Source organism: Apium graveolens, chromosome 9 (assembly GCF_009905375.1).
Source record: "Apium graveolens cultivar Ventura chromosome 9, ASM990537v1, whole genome shotgun sequence".
NCBI classification, from domain to species: Eukaryota; Viridiplantae; Streptophyta; class Magnoliopsida; order Apiales; family Apiaceae; genus Apium; species Apium graveolens.
In genome coordinates, this window is record NC_133655.1 from 106,209,327 (window position 1) to 106,224,497 (window position 15,171).

At 39.5% G+C, this 15,171-nt stretch overlaps 1 protein-coding gene across 1 annotated transcript; it reads right to left on the reverse strand.

Annotated features, from left to right (window-relative positions):
• Positions 1–313: 313 nt before the first annotated feature.
• LOC141685458 (uncharacterized) lies at positions 314–769 on the reverse strand. The gene has a single exon (XM_074490556.1). It carries the CDS (start codon positions 767–769, stop codon positions 314–316), a length of 456 nt encoding a protein of 151 aa, XP_074346657.1.
• Positions 770–15,171: the final 14,402 nt, after the last annotated feature.

Below are 15,171 nucleotides of genomic sequence, written 5' to 3' on the forward strand. Positions count from 1 at the left end.
ACCCTGGGGATTTTTCTGGGTGCATTGAAAACACAGCACTTTTAACCTCCTCATTCGATATTGGCTGAATCAATGATCTAGCTTGTGCCTCCGTAAACTGTTGCACTGTCTCCCTATCTGATAAACTCCCCGTACACATCGACGATGTAAATAACTCAGAGAAATATTCCATTATAATCTGTTGCACACCTTCCACATCCTCTTTCCAATCACCATTTTTGTCTTTAAGCCTGGAAATTTGATTATTCTTTTTCCTACTTGATGCAAAGTTGTGGAAAAAATGAGTATTTTGGTCGCCTTCCCGCAACCAAAATTATTTTGCTCTCTGTTTCCAGTAAATTTCCTGCCTCTCCAGTAATTTTAAAAACTCCTCTCGAGCTTCATTATAATTCTGCACTCCATACTGATCCCTTCTCGATCTGAATCTTCTTAATTGCTCTCTACAATTCTTTATTTTAACTCGCCATTCCTTCACTTTCCCTCCACCCCACTCTTCTAATTTTAAACAACAATATTCAATCTTACTCAAGATACCTCCAGGCCCATTATTATGCCAACTTTCTTTCACCAAGTTCAGGCATTCAACCTCCTTTATCCATACATTTTCAAACTTAAATCTTCGACCTTTCGGAACATAAACCTGCGAATTTAAATTGAGTACTAAAGGAAGATGATCAGATGTCGAAACATCCAACACCTTAATCTCTGCACTTGGGAATAAATTCTTCCATTCATAGTTAGCAAGCCCTCTGTCCAATCGCTCTTGCATCCATAAATCAGTTCCTGTAACACCCCCAGATCCGGGGTCGGGGATCCGGGTTGTCACGGTCTTTCTTTCCACAATATCACTTCACTTAATTAATAATAAATAACCTCATGCTGTGACCCCACACTAACACACAACACAACCCGTTATAGTCTCAGAGATGAAATTGAAATAAGTACAAGTCTTTGAATCCACAATTTAAAATTATTACAACCCAAAATGATTACTTGATAATTTACAGTTACTTGCCATTATCTGCCACAAGTTATAATTATACATAATTTGATTCTCAAAAGTAGATGGTCTGAACTACAATGGATCTACCTCTGCAGCTATAGCAGCTACAACATCATCGGGAAGACGCGGGACGCTTCCCACGCGCTTGCGCTGGGTCTGCTGGAGTCTGGCCATCTCTCCTAACTGTTGTTGTGTGATGAAGAAATAAAGCAAGAGTGAGCCTTACAGCTCGCAAGATAATATGTAGTGATAACAATAATACAAGTATCTAAATGGATACTTACTAGAATCTTTATCGTGTGTAAGATAACTACTTACTAGATATAAGTAAAAACAAGGAATGAAGTTACCAATACTTCCCCACACTTATATCATTTATAAAGCTACTTGAACTATCACCGTTCGAAGTATTATAAGATTTACGAGGTCATCCCATAGATGAGACCACAAATAAAACTTGAAAATATTTGATCTTTGAAATATTTTGAAAAGAGATGAAGTTACGAGATACTTCATTCAATGGATACACCAATAAAAATGTTTGACCCTGTCAATGCTTCGGCAACCACCCATTAGTAGCCTTTCGATCGAATTGCTACGGGTAGTGTTGCAGAATTATCCAAATGGATGATGAACTCATTACGGGAGTTTACCGCGCCAGGAAGACCACTTACGATGATCAGTCGTAGTAGTACAACCCCACCATTTTCTACATGTAGAGGAGAACCTGTCGGATTTACTTGTCAACCGAACACTGAACTCCTAAGGAATGGACCGCCTTAGCGGAACTTCCAGGCCATTTGGGCCAATATAATAAGGCTGGGCCGACGCTACTCGGCCACTTATGCCACTCCTAGTTCAGATGAAATCCATGACTCTGAAACGTAAAGCTCGTTCCCCCTTTCCCCAAGTAGAAACTTGTTGATACGGCTTCACCAAGAAGTCGTATCTAGTTGGAAAGGAAAACTCACCGATATTTCCCAGGCGATGCCTGTTAATGGATTAACTTGTTCCAAGAATTTTACTTCCCGAATATTGGGTAAGTAATCAAAAACTCTTTTACCAAGACAGCAACCTTGTTGCAAATATAAAACACACCACCGAGCTGGATCCCCCATGTTTTGAGCGAGTATTTAAATCCCCTTTTTAAAAGGAAGATCTTAAATATAAAAATAGTTTTGGGATCCGCTCTAACTTTTGAAAATCATTTTAAAGACTCGAAAACACTTTAAAGAGTGTTTGGAGTAAAACTGATTTGATGAAGTAAATCAGTCCCCAGAATATTTAGAAAATGTCTGAATATTATTATTTAAATAATATTCCCATAAAGAATAATCTTTATAAAAATAATTGAAGTAGAAGTATTAAAACTTATACTTGAAACGAGTACTAAATAATCAAAGATATACTTATATGAAAGTATTATCTTTAGTTGAATAATCGAAAATAAGTTTGATTATTGACACCTTATTCTTTAATAAAATAAAGAATATACCTCAGCAAATACTCGGAGTCATAGATCCTCAAATGAATATTCAAATAATATTCAATAAATAAAATAAGCTGAGTAATAAGCCCTCAAATGAATATTCGAAATAATATTCATTAAATAATAAGCCGAGTCATAATACCTCGAATGAATATTATAAATAATATTCATTAAATAAAATAAAGGAGTCATACATCCTCAAATGAATATCCAAGTAATATTCAATAAATAATATAAAGGAGTCATAAGTCCTCGAATGAATATTCAAGATAATATTCATTAATAAAATAAAGTTATCGAATAAACCTTATTCGATTAATAGTTTGGAAACTATAACCATATATATATATATATATATATATATATATATATATATCCATATCCATATATACAAAATTACTCGGGATCCTCGACTCCCGGTTTTAGAAAATATTTTCACCTTTAGGTCCCTATACTAAGGGTATATGCAAGTTACCGCTATCCTCTAGCATAAGTATTATCAACTGAACCAACAGATATATATTCCAAGAATATGAAACCGGCATGCATATATACCATATCACATGCTACAATATATCGCATCATTTGCTAATTATCCAACATGCATCTATCGCAAGATAATGCAAATACATATATTCATCACAACAACAGTATAACGGATAGAATACTTGCCTGAGCGACTTGGGGGTGAGAAAGGCTCGGGACGAGTCTGATAACCTATAAACAACAAGTAAGTTGGAATTAAACCAAAATCACTTGTAAATCTATACTTTAACTAACTTAGACTCTAACGCTTGTTTTGCGCTCACTGATTTGCTTAAGTCACTCGGGTACCCTCGGCTCCACCATTTTTAATAATTTAACCTTTACGAGTTTTAAAGCGATTCCTTCGCGAATGTCTTACCAACTGCCTAACACACTTACCATAAATGTTTCATACATTAATTAACCCTTTTTGGTCTTTAACCTACATTTCAAAGTAAGGCGAGGGAAAAAGTTTCGTTCGCGAAACGCCGTTACTTGAAACGGTCGTTTCTCCTAAACCGTGCATCGGAATCGAACGAACTACATATCAAAATGAAGCTCGTAACATGAGCTATCTAAACATGGCAGTGGTCATATTCTAGCAGGGGGTTCTCGGGTCCTAATGCTATGCACAAAAACAGTCCAAAGAAAATCGGACGTTACGACGGCTATGTTTACGCGATTTCCCAATTTTAAACCATACAAAACCAACCACAAACCAACCTCAAATCCAACACACAACAAACATCCATCCTTATCACATCATAACAACCCCAACCAATTCAATTTAATCATTCATACTTATGCTTAAACTTAACTTTAATCATACTTAAGTTCCTTTAAATCAAAACCACAACAATTACCATTCCATTTTACTACCATTCCAAATCCCAAACTCTAAATCATAACAACAAACTACAATATCAACCCACTAATCAAAATCATCTTATAATATATAGGAATCTAGGGTTTGGAGATGGTATACCTTCCTTGAAGTGGTGGGTGGAGCTAGGAAGCCTTAAGAAGCTTTGAGAAGTCTTAAGAATGCTTGGATCTTCAAGAAAAACAAGAAAAAGTTCAAGTTAAAAACTTGAAAACACTATTCATTGTCTTCTTCTTTGATTAAATAAAGAAGATTGAGAAGGAATTAATGGCTTAAACTCATGATATAGTCCTAACTAAGCATGAAGATGATTAGGGAATTATCTTACCAATTTAGGAAGCTTGGATCTTGGATTTTGAATTTCTCTTGCCTTTTGAATAGTGAAAAGCCGTGAGCAATGAAGAACAAAGCCTTGGTTGCTTTTGATTTTTGATGAAAATGATTTTACTTGGCTTGGTTGATTGGTTTTTGTGCTTGCTTTAGTCAATTACCTTCTTGCCCTTGGATTTGTGTGGTTACAAAGCCACCACACCTCCTTCCTTCCCATGTCATGCTTATGTCATCCTCATGATGTCATCCTCACTTCCTTGTCCTCTTTCTATTGGTTGGATGACATCATTCCCCACTAATCCCTTTGATTAACTTCCTAATCGTTTGCCTAATGACCGCTGATCTGTTATAAGGTTCGCTTAACTTTCATTTTCGTTTATCGTTTGAGGGATCATACCCGGTATCTTATTACTTAGGTTCCCTCAACCTTTCTCAATATATTATATTCCTTTTATGATCCTCTCCTATAATCCTTTAATTTAAATCCTTTTATCCTGTTACCTTCTTCTCAATTCTTTCCATATCTAGTGGATTTCCGGGAAAAACCAAAGTGTTCGGAATTGGATTCTGACGATCTTTACATACACTTATATACTTCATAGAGTACTAATAATATCCCAGAATATCCATAACAGAACCCCTACATAGTGTGGCATGAAAAGTTTCTTCATTCAGCTAAAACACTATTCACAAGGGTTACAAAAAGTTGAAAATTTTGGGGTTATTACAGTCTCCCCTCCTTAAAAGGATTCCGTCCCGGAATCAAACAGAAAATAAATGGGGGTACTTTTCTAGCATTGTGCTCTCTAGTTCCCAAGTTGATTCTTCCACATTATGATTCTGCCATAGTACTCTGACTAGCTTGATCACTTTGTTCCGAAGCACCTGCTCCTTCTTATCCATAATCCTTACTGGCTTCTCCATGTAAGTTAGATCTGGCTGCATATCCACCTGCTCGTACTCCACTATGTGCCTGGCATCCCGATGATACCTCCTTAGCATTGACACATGGAATACATTATGAACTTGTTGCAAATTAGGGGGTAGGGCTAGCTCGTAAGCTAACTTTCCAATCCGTCTTAATATCTCAAAAGGTCCAATGTATCTTGGGCTTAGTTTTCCTTTCTTTCCGAACCTCATTAATCCCTTCCAAGGGGATACTTTCAGCAGTACTAAGTCCCCTACTTCATATTCCTTGTCCTTTCGGGCTAGGTCTGCATATTTCTTTTGTCTGTCTTGGGCTGCTACAAGTCGCCCTCTGATAAGATCCACTATATCTTTGGTCCTTTGGACCACTTCGGGTCCGAGCATCTTCCGCTCTCCTACTTCATCCCAGTATAAGGGAGATCGACACCTTCTTCCGTACAGGGCCTCATAAGGCGGCATTCCGATGCTAGCATGAAAGCTATTGTTATAAGAAAACTCGATCAACGGCAAGTGATCATCCCAACTTCCTTTAAGGTCTATTGCACAGACTCTCAACATATCCTCTAGTGTCTGGATGGTCCTTTCACTCTGTCCATCCGTCTGGGGATGGTACGCGGTACTCATATTTAACTTGGTCCCCGCACATTCCTGAAAGCTCCTCCAAAATCTGGAGTTGAACCTAGGGTCTCGGTCTGAGACAATGGACGCTGGGACTCCATGTCGCGTCACTATTTCCTTAAGGTAAATGTCCACCAGTCTATCGACTGTGTATCTCTCATTGATAGGAATGAAATGAGCTGACTTTGTCAGTCGGTCTATAATTACCCAAATGGCGTCGTGATTGGCTTTCGTCCTTGGCAAGCCTACAACAAAATCCATCGCTATCTGTTCCCATTTCCATTCGGGAATCTCCAGGGGTCGCAAAAGCCCACTGGGTCTCTGGTGCTCTGCCTTTACTCTTTGGCAAGTCAAACACTTGTTTACCCATTCTGCTACGTCCCTCTTCATGTTGGGCCACCAGTAATATTCCTTCAAATCCCTATACATCTTGGTACTTCCCGGGTGAATGGAATACCTTGAACTATGGCTTTCATCTAAAATCTCATCTTTAAGTTCTTGAACATTCGGAACCCAAATTCGGTAGGAGTACCTCATTATCCCTTTATCATCTTTCTCAGTATGGATCTCCTCTCCAGTCATTGACTCTCTGCCTTCATTCATTATTTTCTCCTGGCACAATCTGATCTTTTCCAATAACTCTGGCTGCATTGAGATCTCAAAAAGCTTTTCAGTTCCGGGTCCGGTTACCTTTACTTCTATTTCCATTTTCTCAAAATCCCTTATCAACTCTTCCGAAGTCGTTATCATTCTGAGTCTTTCCTTTCTACTAAGGGCATCAGCCACCACATTGGCTTTCCCTGGATGATAGAGAATCTCACAATCATAGTCCTTGATTAGTTCTAACCATCTCCTCTGGCGCATGTTGAGCTCTTTCTGCGTAAATATGTACTTGAGGCTCTTATGGTCTGTGAAAATCTCGCACTTCTCTCCATACAAGTAGTGCCTCCAAATTTTTAAAGCAAATACTATTGCCGCGAGCTCAAGGTCATGAGTAGGATATCTAACCTCGTATTCCTTCAGTTGTCTCGACGCATACGCAATAACTTTACCGTGCTGCATAAGCACACATCCTAATCCTTTGTGCGACGCGTCACTATATATCACAAAATCTCCTTTTCCGTCCGGCAATGCCAATACCGGAGCCGTTATCAACCTTTTCTTTAATTCCTGAAAACTGTTCTCGCATTTCTCCGTCCATTCAAACTTCTCTGTCTTACGAGTAAGTCGTGTCAAAGGGGCTGCGATCTTTGCAAAGTCCTGTACAAATCTACGATAGTAGCCGGCCAATCCTATGAAACTCCTTACCTCTGTGGGTGTGGTTGGCCTTTCCCAATTTGAGACCGCCTCTATCTTGGAGGGGTCGACCAATACTCCTTCTTTATTGATCACATGTCCTAAAAACTGTACTTCATTCCGCCAGAATTCACACTTCGAGAATTTGGCATATAACTGCTCCTCTCTGAGTATTCCTAGAGCTATCCTCAAATGCTCTGCATGTTCTGCCTCAGTCCTTGAGTAGATCAAAATATCATCGATAAAAACTATCACACACTTGTCCAAGTACTTCTTAAATACTCTATTCATTAAATCCATGAAAGCCGCTGGGGCGTTGGTTAATCCAAAGGACATTACCAAGAACTCATAATGCCCATACCTGGTACGGAACGCTGTCTTGGAAATATCTTCGGGTTTAATCTTTAGTTGGTGATATCCAGTTCTCAGGTCGATCTTGGAAAAATAAACAGCATCCTTTAGCTGGTCGAACAGATCGTCTATTCTAGGTAATGGGTACCTGTTCTTTATGGTTAGCTTGTTCAACTCTCTATAGTCGATGCACAACCTCATGCTCCCATCTTTCTTCTTAACAAATAAAACTGGTGCTCCCCACGGAGACACACTGGGTCTTATCATACCCTTATCCAAGAGTTCCTGCAATTGGATAGCTAATTCCTTCATTTCTAACGGGGCTAACCGGTAAAGTGCTTTTGAAACTGGCGCCGTCCCTGGGGCCAACTCAATAGCAAATTCAATCACTCTATCGGGTGGTAATCCCGGAAGGTCTTGTGGGAATACATCTTCAAATTCGTTGACTACTGGAATATCTTGTAAGTTGGGCACCTCCTTCTGCGTGTCCACCACATAGGCTAGGTAAGCCTCACTTCCTTTTCGTAGCATCCTTTTGGCCTGGGCCATAGTCAAAAATTTCTGCGTCTGCCTCTTTCCTCTAAATATAACTTCTTTCTTCCCTAGGACATTTAACTTAACTTTCTTCCCTTTACAGTCTATCTGAGCATCGTTGCTAGATAGCCAGTCCATTCCCAAAATCACATCAAACTCCCCTAATTTAAAAGGAATCAGATCAACACTGAAAGATTGCTCCCCTATGCCTATCTCACAGGCGGGGTGAATCTGGTTAACAGGAATAATTTCATGATTGGCTATTTCTACTTGTAAGGGTTCTATCAAGGGTTTAGCCTTAAGTCTTAACTTACGCGCAAAGTCCCTTGATATAAAAGATTTAGTTGCTCCCGAATCAAATAAAACATTTGCACTGACTGAATTTAGAGAAAGGGTACCTGCTATCACATCTGAATCTTTCATAGCATCCTGGACTGTCATGTTGAAAGTCCTCGCAGTAGGTGGCTTATTAGAAGCAGCCCTGCTTGCTCCCGAAGCTGCTGGTTTGTTCATTGGGCATTCTCTCTTCCAATGACCTGGGCGTCCGCACTGATGACAAGTGGTGGTTGGAATGACGGCAGGGGCTGACGAAGGGCATTTGTGAGAATAGTGGCCCACTTGCCCACACTTAAAGCAGGTTACTGGCTTTCCTTTACACTCCCCAGTGTGATTCCTTCCACAAGTGTTACAGGTTGGCAATGGGGGTCGAGACTGGTTGGAATAAGACATTCTTGACTTCTGGCTGCTCTGGCTCACATTCATGCTCATTGACCGCTTAAACCCAGTGTTCTTTCCCGGTAGGGACACTGTTCCTCGATTAAATCTAGTTGGGAAGCTCCTTCCTGCTGAACCCCCACCCATGCTCATACTTTTCCTCTTTATCCCCTTCTTCTCTCTTTCCTTCTGCATCTGTTCACTTCCGGCTTCTACAATCGTTGCCTTTTGCACCAGAGTGGCATAGTCCGTAAGCTCAAGGATTGCCACCCTATTCTGAATCCATGGTTTCAGTCCCTGCTGAAACCTCCTAGCTTTCTTTTCCTCGGTGCTCACAAACTCCGGCACAAACCTTGATAACTCAGTAAATTTCGCTTCGTACTCTGCTACAGACAAGTTATTCTGCTTTAGCTCCAAGAACTTGAGCTCCATCTGGTTTTCCATAAACCTCGGGAAATACTTTCCCAGAAACAACTGACTAAATCTCTCCCAGGTTATAATAGCATCTGTCTCCATGTTTTTCTTGGCCTCCCACCAGTAGTTAGCTTCTCCTTTCAGAAGGTAGGTAGCAAATACAGTTTTCTGTGCCTCATCGATACTCAAAATCTCAAAAGATTTCTCCATCTCCTTTAACCATGCCCTTGCCTCAACTGGGTCGGCTGATCCGTGGAACTCAGGGGGCTTAAGGGACTTAAAAGCCCTGAAAGAGTTTGCCACAGCATTGTTACTTCCTTGAGGGGGTGGGTTGGGTTGACGTTCCAAATTCTGCCTTAGGAGTTGCATGAACTGGCTCATGGGATCCATGCCTGGGTTTGGTACTGGTTGCTCAACCTCGGTTTCTCCTTCTTCAGCCTCTATCTCAAATCCCTCAACATCATATGTTTCCTCTTCCTCTTCATACAGGGAGTCATCCTGTTCCACATAATCCTCATCTTCCTCTTCACTGTGTTCTTGGTTTCTATTGTCCTGATTATGGCTTCCCTGGTCCTCAGATCCAGGGTTCGCCCTAGTTCCAATCTTTCTTGGCGGCATGATTCTGATAATAATAAAAACAATCATTGGGAAAATTCAACGTTAGGTCACAATCATATACAACATTGTGCCTTGCACAGCTCTTATAATGGGGAGAACGTATATCGCAATTCTATTATTTTAAGAAAGTTCTAATATGAAGTGCAGTAATAATAATGATAAAAACAGTGATCCCGTCACTATAGAACTGAACCGAAAGGAAACAAATATATACATAATGCGAGAATACATAGTTTGATCTGGTCAAAAGTACAACAGTGCTACAGTCATCTGTCCCAAAAGTGATACACAAGAGTCTATCTGTCTAGCCAGAAAAAGGGATGCTATATACAAGTCAACTATCCCGAAAAATTGGCTCTTACTAGGCCTCGGCTAACTAGACAACTAGACTATTCCATCGTCAATCCTGAATCACACACCGGAGCGGGTCAGCTCCCAAACCCTTTCCATCGCACGACGGAAGATATAGTCGGCCTGCCGCCTGGAGATCCTACCATGCCTATCCCCCTGGAGCGCTCTGAGCCTCGCTCGGGATGTGAGCTCTATCCCCGTAAGCTCCCTCCTCAAGGATCGGGGTATAGAAGCCCTGGTCTCATAAGCTCGGGTACGCCTACCCGCCCTCTCTGCATCCAACTCCCTCCTGGCCTCATCTAGTCGGCCCTCGGCAACAGCCACTCGGGTCCTCAATACATCCTGAACATATCCATGAGCTAACGAAGACTGCCTGTGGGCAGGGTCAAGAGGTGGTGAATCCGGAGCCGCTGAGGGTGCCTCCTCGGTCTGCCTAGGCTCGGATGTATGGGTCTCTGACCTGTCATCATCAGGAATCCAAGATAGTGGTGGAGGGGTAGGGGCTCTGACCACCGGAAGTGTGGGTAAAGGGATACCAGCATACACTACCATAGATCCAACACGCTCCTCAGCTACTGGGACCTCATCCGGGTCCTCCTCATCTGGAATAGCAATAACCTCTGTCTCTGACTCCTCTGAGGGGTCCTCCTCATCTGAAACAGCAATGACCTCCGTCTCAGGCTCCTCTGAGGGGTCCTCCTCATCCTCCTCCATCTCAGGCTCCTCCTGATCCTCAACATCTAGCAATGCCTCATCATGCTCACGCTCGAACATCTCTGGGTCCTCTATCTCAGGCGCCTACACATTAAACGAGCTAAGTTACTATCATGATACTTATAAGGGTTCCCGTAAGGGTTTTAACTGTCAGCACTACTTTAAGTAGTCCGACCATGAACTTGGCAAGAGTTCTTATTATCTTTGTGAGTTTATTATTATATCGTCGCATCATCTCTGAGGTTTATAACGCTTAGCTCTGATACCATTTCTGTAACACCCCCAGATCCGGGGTCGGGGATCCGGGTTGTCACGGTCTTTCTTTCCACAATATCACTTCACTTAATTAATAATAAATAACCTCATGCTGTGACCCCACACTAACACACACCACAACCCGTTATAGTCTCAGAGATGAAATTGAAATAAGTACAAGTCTTTGAATCCATAATTTAAAATTATTACAACCCAAAATGATTACTTGATAATTTACAGTTACTTGCCATTATCTGCCACAAGTTATAATTATACATAATTTGATTCTCAAAAGTAGATGGTCTGAACTACAATGGATCTACCTCTGCAGCTATAGCAGCTACAACATCATCGGGAAGACGCGGGATGCTTCCCACGCGCTTGCGCTGGGTCTGCTGGAGTCTGGCCATCTCTCCTAACTGTTGTTGTGTGATGAAGAAATAAAGCAAGAGTGAGCCTTACAGCTCGCAAGATAATATGTAGTGATAACAATAATACAAGTATCTAAATGGATACTTACTAGAATCTTTATCGTGTGTAAGATAACTACTTACTAGATATAAGTAAAAACAAGGAATGAAGTTACCAATACTTCCCCACACTTATATCATTTATAAAGCTACTTGAACTATCACCGTTCGAAGTATTATAAGATTTACGAGGTCATCCCATAGATGAGACCACAAATAAAACTTGAAAATATTTGATCTTTGAAATATTTTGAAAAGAGATGAAGTTACGAGATACTTCATTCAATGGATACACCAATAAAAATGTTTGACCCTGTCAATGCTTCGGCAACCACCCATTAGTAGCCTTTCGATCGAATTGCTACGGGTAGTGTTGCAGAATTATCCAAATGGATGATGAACTCATTACGGGAGTTTACCGCGCCAGGAAGACCACTTACGATGATCAGTCGTAGTAGTACAACCCCACCATTTTCTACATGTAGAGGAGAACCTGTCGGATTTACTTGTCAACCGAACACTGAACTCCTAAGGAATGGACCGCCTTAGCGGAACTTCCAGGCCATTTGGGCCAATATAATAAGGCTGGGCCGGCGCTACTCGGCCACTTATGCCACTCCTAGTTCAGATGAAATCCATGACTCTGAAACGTAAAGCTCGTTCCCCCTTTCCCCAAGTAGAAACTTGTTGATACGGCTTCACCAAGAAGTCGTATCTAGTTGGAAAGGAAAACTCACCGATATTTCCCAGGCGATGCCTGTTAATGGATTAACTTGTTCCAAGAATTTTACTTCCCGAATATTGGGTAAGTAATCAAAAACTCTTTTACCAAGACAGCAACCTTGTTGCAAATATAAAACACACCACCGAGCTGGATCCCCCATGTTTTGAGCGAGTATTTAAATCCCCTTTTTAAAAGGAAGATCTTAAATATAAAAATAGTTTTGGGATCCGCTCTAACTTTTGAAAATCATTTTAAAGACTCGAAAACACTTTAAAGAGTGTTTGGAGTAAAACTGATTTGATGAAGTAAATCAGTCCCCAGAATATTTAGAAAATGTCTGAATATTATTATTTAAATAATATTCCCATAAAGAATAATCTTTATAAAAATAATTGAAGTAGAAGTATTAAAACTTATACTTGAAACGAGTACTAAATAATCAAAGATATACTTATATGAAAGTATTATCTTTAGTTGAATAATCGAAAATAAGTTTGATTATTGACACCTTATTCTTTAATAAAATAAAGAATATACCTCAGCAAATACTCGGAGTCATAGATCCTCAAATGAATATTCAAATAATATTCAATAAATAAAATAAGCTGAGTAATAAGCCCTCAAATGAATATTCGAAATAATATTCATTAAATAATAAGCCGAGTCATAATACCTCGAATGAATATTATAAATAATATTCATTAAATAAAATAAAGGAGTCATACATCCTCAAATGAATATCCAAGTAATATTCAATAAATAATATAAAGGAGTCATAAGTCCTCGAATGAATATTCAAGATAATATTCATTAATAAAATAAAGTTATCGAATAAACCTTATTCGATTAATAGTTTGGAAACTATAACCATATATATATATATATATATATCCATATCCATATATACAAAATTACTCGGGATCCTCGACTCCCGGTTTTAGAAAATATTTTCACCTTTAGGTCCCTATACTAAGGGTATATGCAAGTTACCGCTATCCTCTAGCATAGGTATTATCAACTGAACCAACAGATATATATTCCAAGAATATGAAACCGGCATGCATATATACCATATCACATGCTACAATATATCGCATCATTTGCTAATTATCCAACATGCATCTATCGCAAGATAATGCAAATACATATATTCATCACAACAACAGTATAACGGATAGAATACTTGCCTGAGCGACTTGGGGGTGAGAAAGGCTCGGGACGAGTCTGATAACCTATAAACAACAAGTAAGTTGGAATTAAACCAAAATCACTTGTAAATCTATACTTTAACTAACTTAGACTCTAACGCTTGTTTTGCGCTCACTGATTTGCTTAAGTCACTCGGGTACCCTCGGCTCCACCATTTTTAATAATTTAACCTTTACGAGTTTTAAAGCGATTCCTTCGCGAATGTCTTACCAACTGCCTAACACACTTACCATAAATGTTTCATACATTAATTAACCCTTTTTGGTCTTTAACCTACATTTCAAAGTAAGGCGAGGGAAAAAGTTTCGTTCGCGAAACGCCGTTACTTGAAACGGTCGTTTCTCCTAAACCGTGCATCGGAATCGAATGAACTACATATCAAAACGAAGCTCGTAACATGAGCTATCTAAACATGGCAGTGGTCATATTCTAGCAGGGGGTTCTCGGGTCCTAATGCTATGCACAAAAACAGTCCAAAGAAAATCGGACGTTACGACGGCTATGTTTACGCGATTTCCCAATTTTAAACCATACAAAACCAACCACAAACCAACCTCAAATCCAACACACAACAAACATCCATCCTTATCACATCATAACAACCCCAACCAATTCAATTTAATCATTCATACTTATGCTTAAACTTAACTTTAATCATACTTAAGTTCCTTTAAATCAAAACCACAACAATTACCATTCCATTTTACTACCATTCCAAATCCCAAACTCTAAATCATAACAACAAACTACAATATCAACCCACTAATCAAAATCATCTTATAATATATAGGAATCTAGGGTTTGGAGATGGTATACCTTCCTTGAAGTGGTGGGTGGAGCTAGGAAGCCTTAAGAAGCTTTGAGAAGTCTTAAGAATGCTTGGATCTTCAAGAAAAACAAGAAAAAGTTCAAGTTAAAAACTTGAAAACACTATTCATTGTCTTCTTCTTTGATTAAATGAAGAAGATTGAGAAGGAATTAATGGCTTAAACTCATGATATAGTCCTAACTAAGCATGAAGATGATTAGGGAATTATCTTACCAATTTAGGAAGCTTGGATCTTGGATTTTGAATTTCTCTTGCCTTTTGAATAGTGAAAAGCCGTGAGCAATGAAGAACAAAGCCTTGGTTGCTTTTGATTTTTGATGAAAATGATTTTACTTGGCTTGGTTGATTGGTTTTTGTGCTTGCTTTAGTCAATTACCTTCTTGCCCTTGGATTTGTGTGGTTACAAGCCACCACACCTCCTTCCTTCCCATGTCATGCTTATGTCATCCTCATGATGTCATCCTCACTTCCCTGTCCTCTTTCTATTGGTTGGATGACATCATTCCCCACTAATCCCTTTGATTAACTTCCTAATCGTTTGCCTAATGACCGCTGATCTGTTATACGGTTCGCTTAACTTTTGTTTTCGTTTATCGTTTGAGGGATCATACCCGGTATCTTATTACTTAGGTTCCCTCAACCTTTCTCAATATATTATATTCCTTTTATGATCCTCTCCTATAATCCTTTAATTTAAATCCTTTTATCCTGTTACCTTCTGTAAGTCATATGTCATAGACCTATTTGTATATTCGAGGATTCAACTCAACTCAAATAAGAATGTAATAAGTAAATAGTGGATCGACCGTCAGAGAGATCTCGCAAAGTAATATCTGTCAAAGGATTCAGAGACAATGTTCATCTACAGACTTGAGGAGTTAATTCACTGGAAGAAGTTCAAGAAATTGATCATGCCT